At 42.4% G+C, this 21,666-nt stretch overlaps 1 protein-coding gene across 1 annotated transcript in view; it reads left to right on the forward strand.

Annotated features, from left to right (window-relative positions):
- The window catches only part of LOC122800226 (dynein axonemal heavy chain 17-like), a 17,083,451-nt gene that overhangs the window by 12,880,348 nt on the left and 4,181,437 nt on the right, over nt 1-21,666 (forward strand). Inside the window, exon 57 of the mRNA XM_044069720.1 lies at nt 8,944-9,105. Within this exon, the coding sequence (XP_043925655.1) occupies nt 8,944-9,105 (162 nt within the window). The remainder of the gene's footprint in view (nt 1-8,943; nt 9,106-21,666) is intronic.

A 21,666-nucleotide genomic window follows, 5' to 3' on the forward strand; every position in this document is an offset into this window, starting at 1 on the left:
AAGCCTGTCAGGCCACCACATCAGACAATTGGGTGCTGCTGATAATCACTAGAGGCTATGTAATACCTCTTTGCTTCCCCACACCTTAAAGAATAGAAGAATTTCCACAATACTACCCCATCAGATGGAATCCACAACAGCAGAAGTCTTAAAGCTGTTAGAAAAAACAGTCATCCAACAGGTCCCCCCGGCCCAGTTAGAATCTGGAGTCTATTCCAGGTTCTTTTTATTTATGAAAAAGACAGGGGACGTGCTGCCAACTTTGGACCTTAATCATCTCAATTAGTTTGTAAAACAAAGTACATGATGACCATGGTTCAGTCCATTCTACCTCTTCTGAAGCACAATTGGATGTGCTGTATAGATCTCCCGAATGCCTATTACCACATCAAGATGTCAAGGCAGTCAAGTAAATTTCCCCAATTCTGGTTGGGAGTTGTCAGTTATTTCCAATTCAAGGCACTGCCCTTTGGTCTCATCATAGCCCCTTGGGTGTTCAACAAATGCATGGCAGTAGTCACAGCATATCTCAGACTGCTAGAGTTCCAGGTGTTCACATACCTAAACGATTGGCTCCTCACAGCACCAACCAGGGATCTGCTATTCCAACAATGAGACTTCTTGTTCCGGCTTTCTTCAACGTTTGAGCATCACAGCCAACCACGCCAAAAGCAAATTAATACCGACACAACAGAGTTCATTGCATGCCACTTGAACACAAGCAACCAGATAGCTACTGCTCCAGAGTCCAGGATTGTATCTCTTCATCAGACAGCTTTGCTAGTTCTTCAACACCCCTTGCCATGTGCAAAACTTATTAATTGCTAAAACTGATGGCTTTGACAATAACATTAGTTTCCCTAGCCAGATACAACATGACAATTCTTTATTGGACCATTTCTGTGCAATCAGTTCTTCCACTGTTTTCATGCTCGGATTCATCTAATGCCTATGTATAAATTTCGGATTCCTATTACAAGAACAAAAGTTTACTACTTCGAACTTGTAATAGAAAGCCTCACTTCTGTGAAAGTTCACTTTAACGAAAGTGAACTTTTGCGTAAGTGCACTTCAAAAACACCGCAGTACAGTGGAGGACATAAAAAGCAAGCTATGTCCTCCACTATGGTGCGATAGTCATGGACCTTATTGTTAGGGCACGGGTTAAGGTAAGGGGATAGTTAGTAAAGCTATCCCCTTACCCTAACCTATGCCCTAACCCTAAGGTTCGTGACTATCGCACCATAGTGGAGGACATTGCTATGTCCTTTACTGCACTGCAGTCGTCACGGTTCTTAGGGTTAGGCACGGGTCATGGTACGGGCTATCCCCTTACTATGACCTGTGCCCTAACCCTAAGGTCCGTGAGTACTGCACGGAAGTTCAGTACAACATCTGTTTGTGTACTGAACTTTGCGTAAGTGAACTTTACATTAAGTGCACTTTCGCTGCAGTGAGCATTCCATGCACTATTTCAAATTAGTGAAAATGCGATCTAGTGTATGGAACCCGTAAATTTCACATCAAATGCTGGTTGAACCTTCACAGCTCTTCTAGAAGGTCAACCCTTTCTGCATATTTCCCCATGACCATAGTAACCATGGATACTTCTCTCATGGGATGGGGAGGCATTTCAAAGGGAAGATAGTTCAAGGTTTATGGTCAAACACGGGGGACAGTCTTTGCATCAGTGTCCTGGAGATGAGGGAATTTCTCCTAACATTGCAGGCTTTCTAGGACTTTCTCCTCAGAGGTGTGACTTCCACTTAGATGGACAACATATCAGTAATCTGGTACATCAACAAGTAGGGTAGAACCCATTCATATCCTCAATGCAGAGAGGCTATGAGAGTATGGCAAAGGGTGATGTCTTCCCATTGCTTTCTCATGGTGATGCATATCCTGGGGACTTCCAGTGTGTAACTGGACAAATTGAGCAAATCCATCCTCCTGCTTCATTAGTGGTCACTCAGTCAAGCAGTGGTGAATAACATCTTCAGCCACTAGGGTCAACCATGTTGTGACCTTTTTCCTATTATCTGAACTGCAAATGCAGCAGTTTCTTCACCCTAATCCCATCACAGGGACAGTCACTGAGAGGCGCTGTAGTCCATAAGTGGCCCCCGGGCCTTCTATATGCATTCCCCCCCTTTCCTCTGTTAACAGAGTTCATTCAGAAAGCAAGAAGGTGCAAGGCCAAAATAATTCTCATAACTCTTGTCTGGCCCAGGGCAAGTGTGGTTCCCCTTCCTCTGGCCTCATCTACTATGTCCTTCCTGGACACTGGACAACCATCCAGACCTTCTGACTCACCCATCCTGGCTGCCTCACCCAGACCCAGAGACACTGAAGCTAAGCACATGGTTTCTGCAATTGTAATAGTGGCCAGAGATACCAGGCTTTCTATTCAGTTTGGTTCGTATTTTGTTAGCCTATCAAAAATTGAGTAGCAGAAAGTTTTACCTTAGCAAATGGAAGAGGTTCCTTATCTGGGCAACTGCTAAGGGGATAGATCACTTTTCAACTCCTCTTCCTTCCATTCTAGACATCTTGTCAGGCCTTTTCCAAAAAAGATGTGGTTTTTCAACAATCAAAGTGCAACTAGCTGCTATTTGCAGTTTCCATATTGGCCACGGTAAGGGGTTATAGCTTCTGTAAAAATTTTAAAGGCTTTTATACATGGAACTTTCTTATTGATACCTCCCATAAGGAATCCTATTCATCCATGGGATATACAGTAATTATTATGCTTCAAGCATTAACAGATTGCCCCTCTGAACCATCAGCTTCTGTAGACTTAAAGTACCTTTCTTAGAAGACTATTTTTGGTGGCCATCACTTCATCTAAAAGGATTTCCGAAGTATGAGCACTTTGTTGTGAACCTCCTTATCTGATTTTCAATAAGGGCAGGGTTTCTCTGAGAAGAAATCCTACATTCATCTCAAAAATGGCATCCAAAATGAACATTAATCAAACTAGTAATTTACCAGTATTCTTCCCAAGATTTTCTAGTAAATAGGAATATATTCTGTTTCTTTTGAATATTCACAGACAATTTAGATTTTATCTCTATAGGACTAAAGATTTCAGAAAATCCAATCACCTGTTTTTAACTTTTTCTAAAGCCAGGCTAGGCCAGAGTGTTTCTAAAAGTCACACTGTCAAGGTGGCTGTCAGACATCTTAGCTTTTGAATATGAAAAATTGTGAATCTCTTAATGAAGAAACCAAGAGCTCACTCAACAAGGTCTGTGGCTACTTCTCCTGCTTTTATCGATAGAGTTCCTGTAGATGAAATATGTGCTGCAGCAAATTGGTCCACAGTTCATACATTCATTTCTCAAGTTGGATGTGCAGTCATGATCCTGTCCATCGTTTGGCTCCACCACTTCAAAAATATCCTTCCTTGATACCACCCTGGTTTGTGGCAGCTAGGGAATCTGTCCCAAAGATTGAATCATATGAAAAAAAGACAACATCAAATACAAACATTATGTACTCACCATAATTATAGACCCATGTTGTCTCCTTTTCACTCAGTTCAACATCCCTCCCTCCTTCCCCCTTCATATTTTTCACCTGGTGCTCCTCTTTGATTGACACAGCCTCATTTAATTGTTTTCTCCATATTCTGGTGTATAATTCAGGTGTTATAACTTATGAGTTAATAACAGACTTTATTGCCTAATAAGTAGGCTAACTTAATCTGAATTATTTGGAGGAACAGAGGGATTATGGATACAGAGGAGTCATAACAGTGGATCCACAGCTTCTTAAGGCATAAAGGTCAAATCCAGTCAGAGTCAATAACCCAAAGGTTGAACTAGATGAAAAGAAGACAACATGGATCTATCATTATGGTGAGTATATAACTCTTTGTTTATATCACATAAGGTTTATCTCTACCTCTGCATTTGTGCGGAGGGTACCTGGTTTAATACTCATACCTTTGTGTTTCACTACGAAACAGACATTTAGTTTCGATCCAGGATATTTTTGGCTGCACCATTTTGTTGAATATTTTCTCCTAATTCCACCCAATTGTCTGGCTGGGAACATTTTCTCACAAATTAAGGAGGACGGAAAAGATAACATCTGATATAAAAGTTACCATAATGCTAGATCTGGTCATAGATTCATAGGTAAGTACTAGGCTAGCTGCCCTTGCAAGCCATTTAAGCCTATCCAGTTTCCCTTAAATGTGAGAATCAAACCCTGTACTTTGTGTTTGTGAGGGAGCCACATTAACTATTATACTAAAGAGGGAATCAAACCCTCTACCACAGGAACTGCAGTTCGCAGCTTTAACCTTCCTTCTGTCCATCTCAACCACCCCATCCTCCATCCCCCTTCCAAATTGTGACTGGTATTTTGTGGTTCTTGGTGGATCTTGCAAGCCAGTCCAAAGTCTGTTATTAAGTCCCTTTGGTCTTACCCCAGCTTTTGTTAGGGAGACTGTGCATGTGTAGGTCAGGTATGGTAAGGCAAACTGGATCTGTGGAGATTTAGGCATGAAGAGAATTACAGGAGAGGATATGGAGCTTCAGCACTGAAGATTCTGAAGTGCCAGTCTCAGATCCAACTGGATCTGATAACCCATAGGTTGAGACAGATGGAAGAAGACAACATGGATCAACATTATGGTGAGTACATAACTTTTTGTTTATTAGTAGCAGACGTTGGAGAAACGAGAAGGGAAGCAGGTAGGTGAGGTATCCCAGATGTGAGCTGGTAGTGTGTCTGTGGAGCTTGTAGGAAGGGCTGGCTTGTGCGAAGACAAGAGAGGTTGGAATGGGAAATGTAGGAATATAGGGGGCTGGAATGGGAAGATGAGAATGAGAGGCAGGGTACATCTGAAAAGCAGGGAACATTGCCAAACACTTAGTATTAGGGTTAAAGAGTGGTGGTACATGAGCAGAGGTGGCCAACACTATAGGGAGCCCACAGATGGAACCTTTTGGAGCTAGTTGTGTAGTTAGTGTAGGAAGGATGGGAACAGGAGGAAGTAATAAGGGAGTCAGTTGGAAAGTAAGGCAGTAGAATGCATGGAGGGAAATAAGAGAGCAAATGAAAAGGGAGACAGTGGGAGAAAAAGAGACAAGGAGTGACAGAGATATGAGATGGTAGGGATGTAAAAGTGGGAAGTTCGTAAACAAGAGAAGAAGGACCTGGGTGGACAAATACCTATCCAGAAAGCAACAAGAAGGGAAGCAGGGAGGTGAGGGCAAGAGAATTCAGCACTTGATGTCAGGGAGTTGTCCATGACTGAAGTGTTAGCACCGAGAGTATAGGCAAGTTATTGATAACTGGTGATCCTAACACTAGGTGGGATCAGTGAAGATGGTGTCAGGACTGACCCTAGACCTGACAGTGAAAGAAGTAAGAGAGAAAGAGAGTGAGGTTAGTGCCATGATGTAGAGGGATAAAGCTCTGCCTAGGACCCAGGTGACTTAGGTTTGATTAGTGGCTCAAGCATCTGAAGCCCTGCTGTGGGAGAACAGAAGTGCCCATCCGAGGGAGGGCATGCTCCTGGGCACATACCTCACACTGGATCTCCAGAGGAGGCTGAAGATGGAAGAAGAAGTGTTGTCAGTTGGAGAAACGAGCACTGTCTTTGTTGCTTTGGAGGTGGGAATAATATGTCAGCATGCCCCATTGCATTTCCATCCCAGAAGATGGCACAGCTGTGCACAAGGATAAGGGGAAAATGGTTAGGCATGTAAAAACATTCCCCGGCAGCAATGTAATGCTACACCAGTATCCTTGATCTTCTCACCAGGCCATGACATGGATTACAGCTAACCTGGGGAGGCTAGAGTGAGTCCATTAGATCTAATGAATAAGGAAAGGACCTGGGGACAAGCTGATGTTCAGCTGTGGGGAGGCATAAAGACTGCAAGAAAAAAAAAAAAAGAAAAAAGAAAGATAGAAAGAAACAAAGAAAAAGAAGGATGAGGAAGAGGAAGAGTAGGCCTTATGTCATGGTCAGTGTTGGGTTCAGTGATTTACTGGTATAGACAGAGAATGAAGCTGCCAGGAGGACAAAAAAGGGGTGACCTAAGGATGTCAAGAGGATTCTCCAAAGTCATACAAGTATGTTCAGCCAGCACACCAAGGAAACTAAAAAGTTTTGATTAATGAGCATGGTGGCAACAGAGACCAGGGTAGAATATGTGGATAGGCTGTACACAAGTAATAAAACAGCAACACAGTGGTGAGAAGTATGTGAACATTATCAGACTTTTCAGAGATGTAGAAGGAAGAAAGGGACAAAGTAAAGAAAAAAGAAGCATCAAAGCGGCAGAACTAGGGGAATGGAAAATGAACATTGGGCATGATGATGATTAAAAAAAAACATAAATGAGAAAAAGAAGAGGAAAGAAAAAAAAAACAGAATTGAAAGATAACACTATATGATGTCAGAAGCCTGGAAAAAGGATTAGGCTATCCTGGAATCTCATAAGATGTGCATTGTCAATATCACAGAAATGTGGACAACAGAAAAGAGGGACTGAGTTTTAGCAGTTCCGTGTTATATTCTCAGGTGTGAAAGTAAGGTGAAAAATTGTGTGTGTATGGTGGTAGGGAGAAATGATGGTTTAATTTTAAGTAAAAGATTAATAACTTGTAAGGAGATGGGGGAAGAAGAAGGGAAAAGGGGGGATCAAGGGTAAAATGAGAATTGTAAAGAAGAGAAGTACGCTAGCATTTAGACTGCAGGAAGAGTGGAAAAGTAGTGGTTTGTATACATTAGACACTAGATGAGAGAATAGATATGATATGGGTGCACAAAGTGCTATGTGGAAAAAGTGAAGTACTGAAACTGAGCAAAAGTAGTAGATAGTAAAGACAACCACAAGACCTTCTATAGTTATGTAAAGAATCTCCATGGCAATACCCAGATTTGCTCTGAGCTACTGCACAATGGTACCTCTTATACCGAGCCAACAGATATTGCAAATATACTGGCGGACAGATTCACTGCTAACTTTACCCCCCCCCCAAAGGACCAATCATAATACCAGTAGATTGCCAGGCACCCAGTATTACTGCTGCACAGGTTAAAACAGCACTGTCTAAGGCCAAGAATACAGCTTCTGTGGGACCTGACAGTATCCCTGGCTGTATTCTATATGAACTACAGAGTGAACTGTCACCTCATCTGTGTGCCTTGTTCAATCACAGCCTCACCTCAGGCTTTGTCCCTACCGAATGGCGCACTGCTATACTTATTACTCTCCACAAAGGAGGAGCGACTACAGACCTCGGGAACTATTGCCCCATTAGCCTGACGAGTCTGATATGCAAAGCTATGGAACGCATCATCATGGACCTAATAAAGAAGGATATAGGGAATCTCCAAACTCTGCATCCTACACAGTTTGGTTTTGTGAGGGGTAGATCATGCCTGCTCAACTTGGTCAACTTCTTTGAATCAGTCACCAGAGCTAGCAACCAACCCCTATATCACTAGGTGAGTTGCAAACTGGCTCACAGACAGAACCCACAGTGTGAAAGTAGCTGACTCCAAGTCAAACTGGCAATCAGTCATGAGTGGAGTCCCACAGGGTTCGGTCCTGGGTCCTCTCCTGTTTGGTATCTACTTCTCTGAAGTCCAGGCCAACAAGAAGGGACTCTGGCTGACAAAGTTCGCAGATGATTACAAGTTGGGAGCTATTATTAACTCCCCAAGTGATGTTGACATCCTACAGAAAGGCGTCAATGAGATCAACGACTGGTGTTAGAACCATGGCCTTAAGCTCAATGCCAAAAAATGTGTCTTCATCCCCTTTGGGAAAAACCCAGTTCCCTTAAATTACCACATTGATGGTAGTCCACTGAACACAGAAGGCATTATAAGAGATCTGGGAACACAGGTTGACAGCAACCTCTCTTTTGATCACCACATTGCCACTGTGGTAAGAAAGTCCTTCTATGTGGCACATCTCATTACTAAGGGTTTTGCATCCAGGAAGAAAGAGGTCAATGTCTCCCTCTACTCTTCCCTCATTAGGCCAATCATCGAGTACAATGCCCCATTTGGCATGTACCTCTCTAGACACCTGCAACAACTGGGTGGGCGCAAATGTACCTCACAAAGAGGATCCTAAGCCTTAAACACTTGTCCTATATGGACAGACTCAAAAAACACCAACTATTCTCTGTCTCATATCGCCTACTTAGAGGCGATCTCTGCTTGACTTACAAAGCCATGTCTGACCCAGCTCTGTTAGAAATGCTACATCTAAAGAAATCCCAATTCCTCCACACCACATGCTGCAGAGACCTCAACTTCATTACCACAATCAAGAAAACATGCTGGAAGGACAGGTTCATAACCCAGGGACTGCCCATGCTATGGAATAGTCTTTCCATACATGTCAAGCAGAGCACCTCACTGGCCCTCTTCAAGAGAAATCTTGATGAGTGGATGGGAAATAGATAATTCACCCCGGGGATCACTCCAGTGGCTCTACTCGACAGGGGCACTAGGAGCTAAGGTTGGGTGGCACGATGCCAGGGTAATCCTATGGGCTAGGCTTGTAAAGGCTTGAGGGCCATTAGCCTAGTACACAACTATGAACCTATAAAAAAAGTAGAGGAGGAGGAGCTGTCAGATGTAGTGGAATGGAACTCATTTAAATATGGATCTGAGAAACCATTTCTTCACAGGGAGAGTTGTTGACCCTTGGCATGGACTACCTGAGTGGATGTTGGGTTATGAATCCACTGCGACATTCAGGATGACATGGGGAAGATGGAAGGAACTGGACAAATATAAGGTGGATGGGTTGGGGGCAACATCTACATATTACATGCACTAGACTGACAAATAAATGCCTTATTATTTTCTTTATACAATGTTAATAATTACCTCATAATTTGCATGCTGTATACCTTAATCCTTACCATTCAATAAATTGAATTTTTATTGCCCTGTAGGTTATTCTGTGTTTCTCTCCTGTGGGTTCCACACTTCGTGTGCGTGCTCGGAAGTTTCCAGCTGTAGTCAACTGTACAGCAATTGACTGGTTCCAGGAATGGCCTGAAGAAGCACTAGTGTCTGTCAGTGCTAGATTTTTAGAAGAAACAGAAGGAATTGAGGTTAGTGTGTACCAATGTTTTTTAAATTTCCATAGCTGCTTCTCACAAAATAGATATTTTTTCACAATATTTGCATCTGCCTTGTCACATAAATTGCTTTTTGCTTTCCAACCATACTGATGTTTGTTTCTTTCAAGAATAGTGTTACTTCTACATTATTTTACTCAGTGTATTTGAGCTGTCAGCTTGAAAGTATAGGATACCCAATTTCTTCTGATAAATACTGACTTTAATTCTGAGTAATATACTTCAGTTCATATGTGGTAAGAGCTGCAGAAACATTTCAGTAGGCTCAACCATTTGTGCCTGTACTTTCTGTTTCAATTTTCTTCTGTAGACCTGCAGGACATGTTCCTGGCACTCGAGAAAGGCATCAGCTGAGAAAAGTTGGTGCATAACCCACTAACAGAAAGACGGATAAGTGAAACTCTTCCAACAATACACCTACTGAAACTGAGTGACATGAGTACTGAAGTACTCCTTGCACGACTGCAACCCCCCCCCCCCCCCCACACTTCCCAATTGCAAAGCTTCACTCCATATGTCAGTTACATGTACTAACTCCACAATGACACAACTGTATTCAAAAGAGAAGCACACTGGAAGGGTGAAACAAAAACTTGCTCCCGTGCAGTCTGACAGTTGAAGCATTCTAGGATATGTCTGTGGTTATATATGCATGTGTTCTTTGCTGGGAATTTTATAATGGATATTGTTGCTAAACTGTAAATAATAAACTAATACTAAAAATAATAATAATAAACTGCAGTTTTGCTGAACTGTAAATAATGTATGCTAGCTGATTTGTATCTGGAACTTTTTCACTAATCTACCCTGCGAATAAGGTGTGTTTTTACTAAACTGTAAATAATATGTACTATTAACTTGTATTTGCAGCTTTTCTCCCCGGGCCTCTGTTGAAAATGGACCATATATCTAGTCGGACCCTCCCGGTAAATAAATGTCAACTAAAATAATAAATAAATATTAACAGTACAGGCTTTTGGAAAAAAGATGAGATTCAAAGTCAGAATGGTTTATCAAGTGCAAGGAAGGACTATATGCAAGTCTAGCTGATTAAGTATAGTAGATTTTATATCAAGAGCTTAACATAGAATATTCAGTGTTGTCTCTTCTGTCCATCTTCAGTGAATGGGTACTTCAAAACCGATTGTCAGACTTTGGATCCAAGGCTCAGGCTCCTCCCCTTATACATAATTTATTTATTTATTATTATTTTTATTTTATTTTACATTTGTTAACCGGGATGGTCCGACTGGATACATGTCCTTTTTTCAGCGGAGGCCCGGGAGAAAAGCTCCAACAGAGTTACATTGATAATTAGGTACAGTAAATGAGCTGAAAGAACTTAACAAAAACATCGGCTATTTACATACAAGTACAAGACTCCCATTACTATTTCTGAGATTACTACAAATGTAACATTAATAACATATTAGCAAGGACGGTAGGCAGTATAATGACATAGAGTTAGACAGGATACATATTTATTTATCACAGTATACAGAGTACTTATCATCTTAGCTAGTGGTTTATGTTTTAGTTAATGGCACAGAACTAGTCTGGGTTTGAGCAAGGACATAGCCAGTGTGACTTGAAGTGGAGTTTTAGACTATTTTTGAGTTGACTTAGAGAAGTTGCAAGCATGATGTTGTTTGGGAGAGAGTTCCATATTTTACTAGTGGTGTTGGTAAATAGCGCGTCACCACCTAGGTTGAGAGATTTAGTTTGCTGGGCGAAGGCAGCTTAGATTGGAGTCATTAAGTTTTTTAGTGCTGGGGTATTCTCAGGTTGTTTAAGGATTTTGAAGGCCTCTATGAGTTGGGACTGGTGAAGAAGGTGTGGGAATTCTATCCATCCAAGCTTTTTCAGGTTAGTACAGTGGTGTGTTCTGTAGGGTAGGCCTGTAACGAACCTGGCAATGTGATTATAGCAGGATGAGAGTTTGGCCAGATCAGATTTGTTAAGGTGAGTGAGGACAGGAGAGGCATATAGTAGGGTAGAGAGAAGGTGTGAACGGGCTGTGGCTGCCCTGGCATTCGGGTAAGGAAGGCTTTAATTCTATATAGGGTCCCAAGTTTCTTGTTGACTGACTTAATGGCTTGGTTGATATGTATATCAAATCTGAGTTTATTGTCAATGTTTACTCCTAATAGCTTTGTATAGGTGTCTGGGGAGATGATGGTCCCATTATTGGATTTTATAGTGAAGTTTTCAGTCGGAGATCTATTGGTTGGGTAGAAGAGAAGTAACTTGGTTTTGTTTGGATTTAAGATCAGGAGATGGTTGGCAAGCCAGTTTTCGACTTTGGTGAAGCTATGTTGGGTGGTAGTTAGTAGATTTGCAAGAGAGGCATTGGAACATATTATAGTCGAGTCATCTGCATATTGAATGCAGGTGGCTTCAGGGATGACTGTTTGGATGTCGTTTATAAAGACTGAAAAGAGGAGAGGTCCTAATATGGAACCTTGAGGAACTCCTATGGTATTTGGTAGTAGGCAGGAGAGCTTGTTTTGCCACATTACTGCTTGTTGTCTCACAGTGAGGTAAGCTTGAAACCAGTCAAGGGCTGGAGTATCTAGATACAGGGTTTTTAAAGTATATAGAAGTAACTGATGGTTTACCATATCAAAGGCTTTCAATAGGTCCAGGAAGAGAGCGGAGGATATTTTTTTATTATTCCGGTTAAGATAAATGTTTTCAGTAAAAGAGATTAGGGCAGTGGTTGTACTATGATGGGGTCTGAATCCATGTTGAGAGTCTGTGAGTAGTTTATTTTGGGTTAGATAGAGCATTAGTTGGTTGTGCATGCACTTTTCCATAATTTTGGCAAGTGGTGATAGTATGGCTATAGGTCTATAGTTGGATAGTTCTGTGGATGAACCTCCTTTGTGGAGTGGAATAACAGGATATTTTCCAAATTGAGGGGATTGAGGCCTCGGTTATGGTTCTGTTAATTAGGATTGAGATAGGGTAGGCTACGACATCTGCAGCAATTTGCAGGTATTCAGCCGGCAGAAGATCGGCTGAAAGGGTGGTTGGCTTCAGTTTTTTCAAAAGGGATCTGATAAAGGATGTGGACACTGGCTGGAAGTTAAAAGAGAGTGGTGAGTCGGGTATAGTGTTTATAGAAGTGTGGGGAGGAGAAAGTTGGTTAGCTAATGACTGGATGGTTTCTGTGAAGAAAGTATTGAATGAATTGGCTATATCTTCTTGGCTCTTGTCAGATAATGTTCCTGGGGTCGGAGTAGTGGATTTGCCTGGTTGGAGAAGTTTATTTATGCCTGCCCAGTACTTTTGAGGGTTATTCTGATGTTTATGTTGCAGATTGTAGAAGTAATTTTTCTTATCTAGTATGATGGCTTTTTTAGTCTCATTTCTAAATTGTTGGAATTTGATACGATCTAGGGGTAGTTTGGTAGTGCCATTTATCCCACGCTTTGTCTCTAGTTGTTATTTTGGTTTTGGTGTCTGTTGTTAGCCAGGGTGCTAGTTGAGTTTTAATTCTTACTGAGCGTTTAGGGGCATGCGAGTCAAGTATAGTAAGGAATGAATTGTTAAATGATGACACTGCCTCATCAAGCGGAAGGAACTTTAGTTTTGTCCAGTTACATGATTTGAGTTCAAGTTGAAATTTAGTTGGGTCAAAGTTTTTCTTGGATCTGATAGACCTATAAATAGGTAAGCTTGTACAATTAATTTTGTCTTTCATGATGTATGTGAGCAGGTGATCACTAAGATCATTAGGGAGAGTTCCAGACATATAGTTCTTGGGATGACTGTTGGTGAGTATCCAGTCTAGTATACTCTCTTTTTGGTTATTGTTACCTGTACGTGTGGTAGATGATATTATCTGAGAGAATCCATGTAGTTTAACAGGGATGGGGTTGGACTGTGCTGTGCATTGGTTTCAGTCAATATTAACATCGTCCAGGACAATGGTTTCTTGAGGGTAGTTGTTGGCTATCCAATGTAGAATGACCTCTAGTGTTTCTACATTGTTCCCAGGGGGAATATAGGTGACAATTAGGTTAATGCCCTTATGATTATTTAGTAGAATTTTTAGAGCTAGTATTTCAGCGTTAGAGACCTGGGGTGGTTGTATAGGGTTAGTTATGATGTTAAGTGTGCTATTATATAAGACGGCTATTCCACCTCCTCTTTTCTTTACTCTATCTGCCCTAAGTATATTGTAACCAGGAGGCAGGATCTCATTGTCTTTAGTTGATGGACGGAGCCATGTTTCAGATAGACACATTATGTTGGGGAGGTATGTGGCTAGTACAGCATGCAGGCTATGTATCTTATTGTTTAGGCTTCTGGGAGTTGAACAGTCGGTGGGAGAGTGGTGGGCTGGTAGGATTTTGAGTTAAGGTTGGGCCTGGATTAGGATGGATGTCCCCATCTTTGGTTATGTTTTTTCTTAGATACGCTAGTAGTCTAATAACTTTGAATAGTAGTTTTAGTTCATATTTGGATTTTGGTGTTGATTTGAGTGGTTTTTTTAGAAGCAAGTGGTTGGAATTTATAATTTTTGGGGTAGTGTAGTAGTGGGCAAGTTCTGCAGTCAGTGGAGGTAGGGGGGTCTTGGTTTGGCATTTTGGATAAGAGAAACCTACGAATGTGAGATTTTCATAGCTAGTAAGAAAGTATGGCAGAATTAAGAGTGGTAAGATAAGAGGAAGGAGTTTATAATTATTTATAGACATGTTATATGTCATCAATGGGTGGGGTCAATGTGCTTCAGAGGAATAGTAGTGGTTAAACAGTAAAGTGGTGGTGGGGGGGAATTGGAGAGGAAGTTGTGTAGGTTGGAGAGGAAGTAGGGTTGTGGCCTAGTGGCTATAAATGTAGACACAGTGGGGGCGGGTGGGATAAGGGGGCAGGGAGGGGAACGAAGTGAGACAGAGCGTAGTGAGGGCGAAGCGGAGCGGGGCTAACCCAGTCCCAGTTTTTGGTCCTATGAGTGGGGTAAATAGTCTGATAGTGTAAGTAAGCAGATTGGAGTACAGGCTTGAAATTCAACATAAACATATACAGTTGTAAAATGTCTAATACAATTCAACATAAATAGGCATTTACAGTTGTAAAACACTTACTGGAGAGACACTGAGCCTTCATGGGGCCTGTAGCAGAGTGGATTGTAGTTGTACAAATGGTGCCTGCCACAGGTAATATTTATTAACTCTGGGATTGTCTTAAGGTAATAAACAGGGAAGGGGAGGGGAGAACAAGGGTGTGAGCAGGCAGTCCCCCAGTTGAACCAAGTTACCTTGGATCTCATTTTCTGCTCGATTACGTAGGATGCAGATCTCTAGGCTCAGAGCTCTGGGTGTCAGCTAATTGTAGTTTTCTTTTTCCTTTTTCTGGCATTATTAGTACTCACCTTTTGCTCTTTGCATCTTCTCTATGTTTTTTACCTTCCCTACCTATAAAAAAAAACTTTCTGTCACCTCTTGGCACATTTTTAGTCTCCTCTTACTTGTTCAGATTACTTAATAGCTTGGTTTCCTCTTGTAGTTTATAGTTGTTTTGTGGTTTGTACAAACTGGGCTGTCTTTATTCATGTTTTATAGTTGGTATTGTTATTGTTGTTATTCATATATAGGTTTTTGGGATTTTTTTTGCTTGCTGTTATGATTGTGGGGAAACCCTCGGATTACAAGAAATGTATTGCTTGTAGACACAAAATTCCTAATCAGGATTCCCACTCAAAGTGTGTGTACTGCTTAGGCTCATCTCATTTGGATGAGCATTGCTTGATTTGGAGGTAGGGCCATTATGAATGGAGCAATACATTAGTGCTAAAGGACTTCTCCTTGCCCCAGTGGGAAGAGTTCCCCCTTCTCAGTCTTCATCAGGTTCTTTTCAGTAGCCAAAAAGCTTCAGATAAGGGCAAACAGGAGAAAAGTACAGATAAAGAGAAAGGAAAATAGAAAAAAAGAATATAAGGACCTCTCCAGAAAGTGATCTACAGAGCATTTAGGTCCCACCGGCCCAGCACTGAAGATCCAAAAGCCATCAAATCCAGCTCTAACTTCAGTGCCAGGCAAGGTTAGGCCTTTCACTCCTCCATTCTCAGGTCAGTAAGCCTTAAACTCAGCTCACCCTTCCTACAGGAAAGGTCCTTTCACAGGATATCATGACCTTCACCTACAACATCATCCTTAGAGGTCAGCATGGTCCTCCAGGAGTCCTTCAGAAGTGGACATAAAATGATGAGGAACTTCCTGAGGATGCAGATGCAGTGGGGAGTTCTCACAGCCCAACTCCTATTGGAGGCTTAGGGCTTGCCTGTTCTTCTGCTCTAATTCTGACTATTTCCCTGATTCAACCTTTGAACTTGGGGCACTCAGATCCACTCATATCCCTGGGTTTTCCTATGTTGTATCTGAATGTTTAGCCTTTGTTAAATACTGGCCATTTCTTTGACCCACTCAACGTCAAGTGCCTCAGACCTCAATGGGTCTTGGAGCTGAGATGTTTGCACTGGTGCAGCAGAGTTGGGGTCAACTCTGAAATTGTTAGAGCCATCCATTCCTTTTAGCTCTTCAGCACTGGATAGCTCAGCTCCAGCATCAGCTTCATAACTGTTGGATAGGTTCTCAGGGTCAACCCTTAGCGAGTTACCCGGATCCTAAAGGGGTGGCATTGAGGTCTGTTTTAGCTTTGGCTTTTGAGTCCTTTGAGAAAATGCTTTCTCACTCTAGAGAGCAGGTTACCCTTCCCTACTCAGATCCACCTTTACCCCCACAAAGGTCTTCAGGTCCTTATTCCTCATGTTCCATTATGTCAGGACATCCATCCCCTCAGAGTTTCAAGGCAGTTCACTTTCTGGACTCCCCATCTGTTTCAGAGTCTTCTCCAGTGCATAAAGCTGGAGAGGGTTACTGCAAGCTCTCATGCAAAAGGAGACTTGTGGATCTCCACAAGAGTCCCTTACAGAAGATATTGATTTTGATGAAGGGGAGGGTGTCCCTGGATCACCCTTGAAGATGTCTCCTTTAGTGAGATACTCAAATTTCTCAGACAGAGAGGGGAGTCCACCAACATCCCTCCAAGAGGAATCAGTATTCCTCATGTATTTTGGAACTGGTCCTTTACCTCCTGGGAAGTCCCTCATGATTGGTTGACCTGGTTTCAAGGTAGGCATGGAAGGAGGCTGATGTGGTTGTACCCATTCTCCAAAAACCTAATAAATTTTCGTGTCCCCTAAAAAATGAAAAATAAAATCTAGTGTCCCCAAAGACTGAACCTTTTGGAGCAAAGGTCCTGTGATTGATTCTATGGTGGTGACTGTGGCCACCAAGAAGGAGCTAACTGAGGAAAGCTCCATTGTTCATCCCCCTAACAGGAAGTCCAGACCTTTGCACAGGTTTGGAAGGCAGAAACTATCCAAATCCCACTCTGGGTACTAGCTGTGGAAGATAAGAAACCTGTCAGGATGCAGTTAGCAACCCTACAGTCCTTGTCAAATGTGTCTATGCACCTTATCTTGAATGAGGCCAGTGGCACATTGAGAGCAGCAAGCACCACAATAGCTGTTTGCTGGCATGCCTGAATGCTTTTCTGTAATTTTGTGGAACACTTCAAGGCATCTTTTATTAATGCTCCATATGAAGGGCCCACTTTGGGCCTAAAGTTAAGAATTTTTTTTCTGTTTGAATATGGTTTTCTGTTCCCCCAATAGATCTTCCCTAGAAACCAGAGGGATGGGAAGAAATTGTGGATCCAGTGTTATCGGAGCTGATGGGCTCTGACCTTGGCACCAATTTTGAAGCTTCCATAATTCCATGGCTCTGATGTCTCCCCTAACCACAATTCCCTGAACTCCACCCTAGTACCTCAGATCTCTTTTGCTGCCTGAAGACATCAGACGTCCTGCAAGGGCTCTGTCTTGTCAGTCATATCCTTTAGTAGAAATTCATGATTTTTTTCTCCTCCTACCGAGAAATGTTTCTCTCTATTATAGGTTTTGTTAGAATTGCATTTATTGTATGGTAAGTAACTTAACAGTTTAGATTACGATAGTTACAAGTATTTAGAGTTAACATGTAGATAATAATTTATAACTTATAATTTATAGTAATTTAGCTTAGAGGTGTTTTTCCTGTTATAGATCTTGTAGCTATAGTGTAATATTCTTAAGCGTGTAGCTGTCTAGCATGTGAGTGTGTGTCTTTTTCTTATTCTAGGACTTGTTAATAGATTTGTTGCTAGGCTTCATTACTTCATTTAAATTGTGCACTCACAAGCCTTCAAGAAATGTTCTGAGTGTAGGCATATACTCCCCCAATCAAGACTCCACACTTTGTGTGTTTACTGTTTGGGCACTGCCTATTTAGATATTGACTGCTAATTGTGTGCATCCTTTAGCTGTCAGTCTTTAAAAACTAGGCTTGAGAAACTTATTGCCAAAAGACGTCTCCCACCACAGACAGTATTATCTTTGGTGGGATCTTCCTGTCCTGCTTGTTCAGCCAAGAAGCCAGACAGGTCCAAATCCAGAGAAAGGTTCCAGGAGAAAGGAAAAGAAATAGAAAAAGTGAAAGACAAGCAAAAGGAGAAAGAAAAAAGCTAAGACAGAGTCAGGGAAACCAGACAAGTCTCCCTCTGGCTTACCTAAAAAGCATTCTCCAGACCCAACAGTGCCAGTTGGGCCCAATCCAAAATGCGCCCATCGGTGAGAACTGATAGCTTCATGGATTTATCCTGCATTTCCTTGACCCTGGTTCTCACCAGAACCAGTGAGTCTGAGACTGCACTCTCCAATCCTTCAGGAAAGAAGGTATTCCAGGCCATTGTTGGTGGCATCTTCCGTTCGGTCATCTCAGAGCCTTACAAAACATGAAATTGACAGGATGATGAGAACATTTCCAGAGATGCAAATTCAGCTTGGGTTTTTTTGGTGCCATTCCCAGGGAATGTACTGACTATTGGACAGTCTACCTCTCTACTCATTTCTTCCTTCCCGGTCCCTCTTGTGGTTCCAGTGGTCCTTGATCCAGATGACTCTGGAGTACCTTTGTCGGAGCCAAGATTACCATCTACTTCAGTACCAGTAGCTTCATTCTCTCTTTCAACTCTGATATGTTTGGATCGAAAAGAGACTTGGAGCTAAAGCATCGGTGCCAGGTTCTGAGGAGATGGGTTAACTGTAAGATTTTTGTATCTTCCATCTTAGAGCATCAACACTAGATGCACAACTTTGGCCTGAGATCAGCTTCAGGGCCAGGGTTTATCTGTGCTGAGGCTTCTCTTTCATCTTCAGATTGTGGAAGCATTGGCCTTTGAGGCTTTTAAAAGGGTCTTGGCTATGCCAAAAGAAAATGCATTTTCATCCAGCTTTGGTCCACCCAAACCACAGCTGCCTCTTCCTCTTCTTGTCATTCTGCCAGACAAGGACAGTCAGCAGCAGAGGCTTCTGATACCACAGGCTACATTAGCTCCCAGTCTGATTCTGAGTCCTGTGGTCCCCAACAGAACCGATTTGCAAGAAACAGATGTGCAAGTGGAAGCACATTGATTCCTTTCCTGAGTCTTTCATGGAGGATACAGATTTGGATGAAGGTGAAGGGTACCCCCAATTCCCTCCTCAGAAGATGTCATCTTTGATGAAATGCTTGAACTCATGAAACAGAGAGGGAGGTGGTCCACCAAAGACCCCTCACCAGACTAATCTTTGTTTCTGGAAGCCTTTGGGAGGATTACTGATCTTCCCTAGAAACCAGTCCTGGGTGGTACTACCTGTTGACCCCCTTATTGACCTCAAGAAGCAGTGGGCTTGGAAGGATCCTGCTGTTGTGGGGCTAATACCCAAAAAAACAGACAAGATTTTAGCAGCTCCAAAGGACAGGAAACATTGGAGCAAGGATCCTTCAGTAGCAGCGTCCACCAAAAAGGAATTATCCAAGGAAAGTTCCTGTGTTCATCCCCCTAATCAGGTGTTGGACAGATTTGGGGAACAGACATGCTTCAGCGACCTTTGTCCTTAGATCGCTAAACTACTTGGCCCATGTCACCAGATTCCAGAGAGACTTGACTAAGGAAATGTCCAAGTCTCTCTCCAGAGTATTGCCTGTGGAAGTTCAGAAGAAGGTGAACTCCTAGCTTTCTACACTAGAGTCAGTTTCTAACATGGCCATGCGACTGCTGTCTAATGCAGCTAATGGCTCAGCCAGAGCAGCAGGCACAGATATTATTATATGTCAACATGGCTGGATGTATCTTTGTGATTTACTGGAAGACTTTAAAATGTCCTTCATTGACACCCCATAGAATGGCTTCACACTTTTTGGACATAAACTCAAAGACACACTTACCAGGAGTCAACAGGATGGTAAGACTCTGTCTGCAGTATGCATCTGTTTTTCTGACCCTTACCCAGAGATCCTTCAATATGAATCAGAGGACTGGGAAAAATATGTGGTTTCATAAATAACAGAGTTCTTGCCATGACTGTCCTGGTGATAGACCTTTGTGTGGCAGAACTGGAGAAAACTCCAGTGGATGCTACTTAAGAAGCAGAGGCAGACCGCATAATTGGGCTTCCACAGTCCTGTTACTGAGAGGCCCTGTCAGTGCTCCTGAAGGGCTGCCCAACTGCTGCACTCTAGAGGCAGCTGGGGGTGCTTATCCTTGCACTCTCAGACCTGGCAAAGCATAACAACAGATTCTTGTGTGCTGAAGATAATTTCCAGACGTTATTCCATTCCGTTTTTTCTTCCTCCTGTGAAGAAGATAGTTACTGACATTCCACTCAGTCAATTGGAATTAGCAGCAACAGAAATTTCCAGGCTGCTAGAAAAAAAAAAGACTTATCCAACTGGTCCCCAAGACCAAATAGAATCTGAAGTCTATTCAAGGTTGTTTTTAGTACCAAAGAAAACAGGGGATCTCAGACCCAGTATGGATCTCTGTCATCTCAATCAATTCATAAAACAGACAAAATTTCAGATGGTCAATTCAGAGCCCTGCCTTTCAGTCTCATCACAGCCCCCAGGGTGTTCACCAAGGTAATGGCAGTGGTAGTGGAGCACTTGCATCTGCTAGGGATGCAAGTCTTCCCCTCCTAGACAACTGGCTCCTAGCTGCTACTTCTGAGTATCTGCTGCTACACCACCTGTATATTTTGCTCCAGTTGCTACTGGACTTAGGAATAACAGTAATCCTCCCCAAGTGCCAGTTGATACCAACCGACAAATAGAATTCATAGGATGCCACCTCAATGCAATTCTACAGATTCTCAGCCTCCCTCACCCCAGGGTTCCATCTTTATATCTAAAAGCCATGAAAGTGATTCACCATCCCTCTCCCCTAGTAAGGTTGATTCAGCGACTGCTAAAGACAATGACATCCACAATTATAATGGTTCTACTGTCCAAGTACTACATGGGAGTGCTTCAGTGGATCCTATCAGTGCAATGGTCTCAGAACTTTCACCCATTGCATGCAAAGATTCAAATCTCACAGATTTGCAAACAACAAATCACTTTGTTGATAATGCCTCCTTCAGTAACCGACGGACGCCCCTTTCACACAGATCTGATGGTAGTAGTGCTAACCATTGGCACCTCCTTTTTAGGGTGAGAGGGGTGGGCATTTCAAAGGGAGAATGGTCTAAGGTACATGTTCACATTTAGAGGCCAATTTTCACATCACTGTCTTGGAAATGAGGGCAGTCCGCCTAGCATTGCAGCATTCCCAGATGTCCTCCCCAAGGATGTGATTTCTATACAGATGAACAAAATGGCAGTGGTATGGTGCATCAACAAAGAAGGAGAAACTTGTTCTTACCCTGTTTGTTGAGAGGCTATGACAGTTTGGCAGTGGGTGATGTCTTTACACTGCTTACTGATAGCAACACATATTCTGGGGTCATCTAGTGTTTTAGTGGGCAAGTTGAGCAAGACAATCCTAACTCCTAATCCTCACTAGTAGTCTCTCAGTCCAATAGTGGCGACCTTGATCTTTCATCACTGGGACCAACCTTGCTGCTACCTCTTCACCTTCTACCTGAACAACAAGTGCAGAATTTACTTTGCTGTGATCCCTCCTCAGGATCAGTTACTAAGGGATGCTGTGGTCCACAACTGGCTCCTGGGTCTCCTTTATGCCTTTCCCCCATTACAGCTCATGAACAAATTCATCCAGAATGCCAGACAGTGCAAGGCCAGGGTAATCCTCATTGCTCCTTTCTAGCCCCAACAAACATGTTTTCCCTTTGTGTAGCCTCTGCTAATATATCCCCCATGGATGCTAGATCAGTATTCAGATCTTCTATCTCGCCCATCTGGATTAGCTCCTCTGGATCAGACCACTATGAAGCTAACTGCTTGGTTTCTCCAGTTTTTACCATAGCCAGAGATGTCGGGCTTACAGCTACAGCTGTTAGGATATATCAGCTTCCCAGAAACCAGCTACAAAAAAAAAAGGTGCATCACAGAAAATGGAAAAGGTTTCATTCATTTTTTTTTTGCACCCACACTGTACATCTTGGAATTCTTGTCTGAACTTTTTGACAAATGCTGTAGTTAGTCT

Source organism: Protopterus annectens, chromosome 4.part0 (assembly GCF_019279795.1).
Source record: "Protopterus annectens isolate FY-2018-M chromosome 4.part0, PAN1.0, whole genome shotgun sequence".
In the NCBI taxonomy this organism is placed as follows: Eukaryota; Metazoa; Chordata; order Ceratodontiformes; family Protopteridae; genus Protopterus; species Protopterus annectens.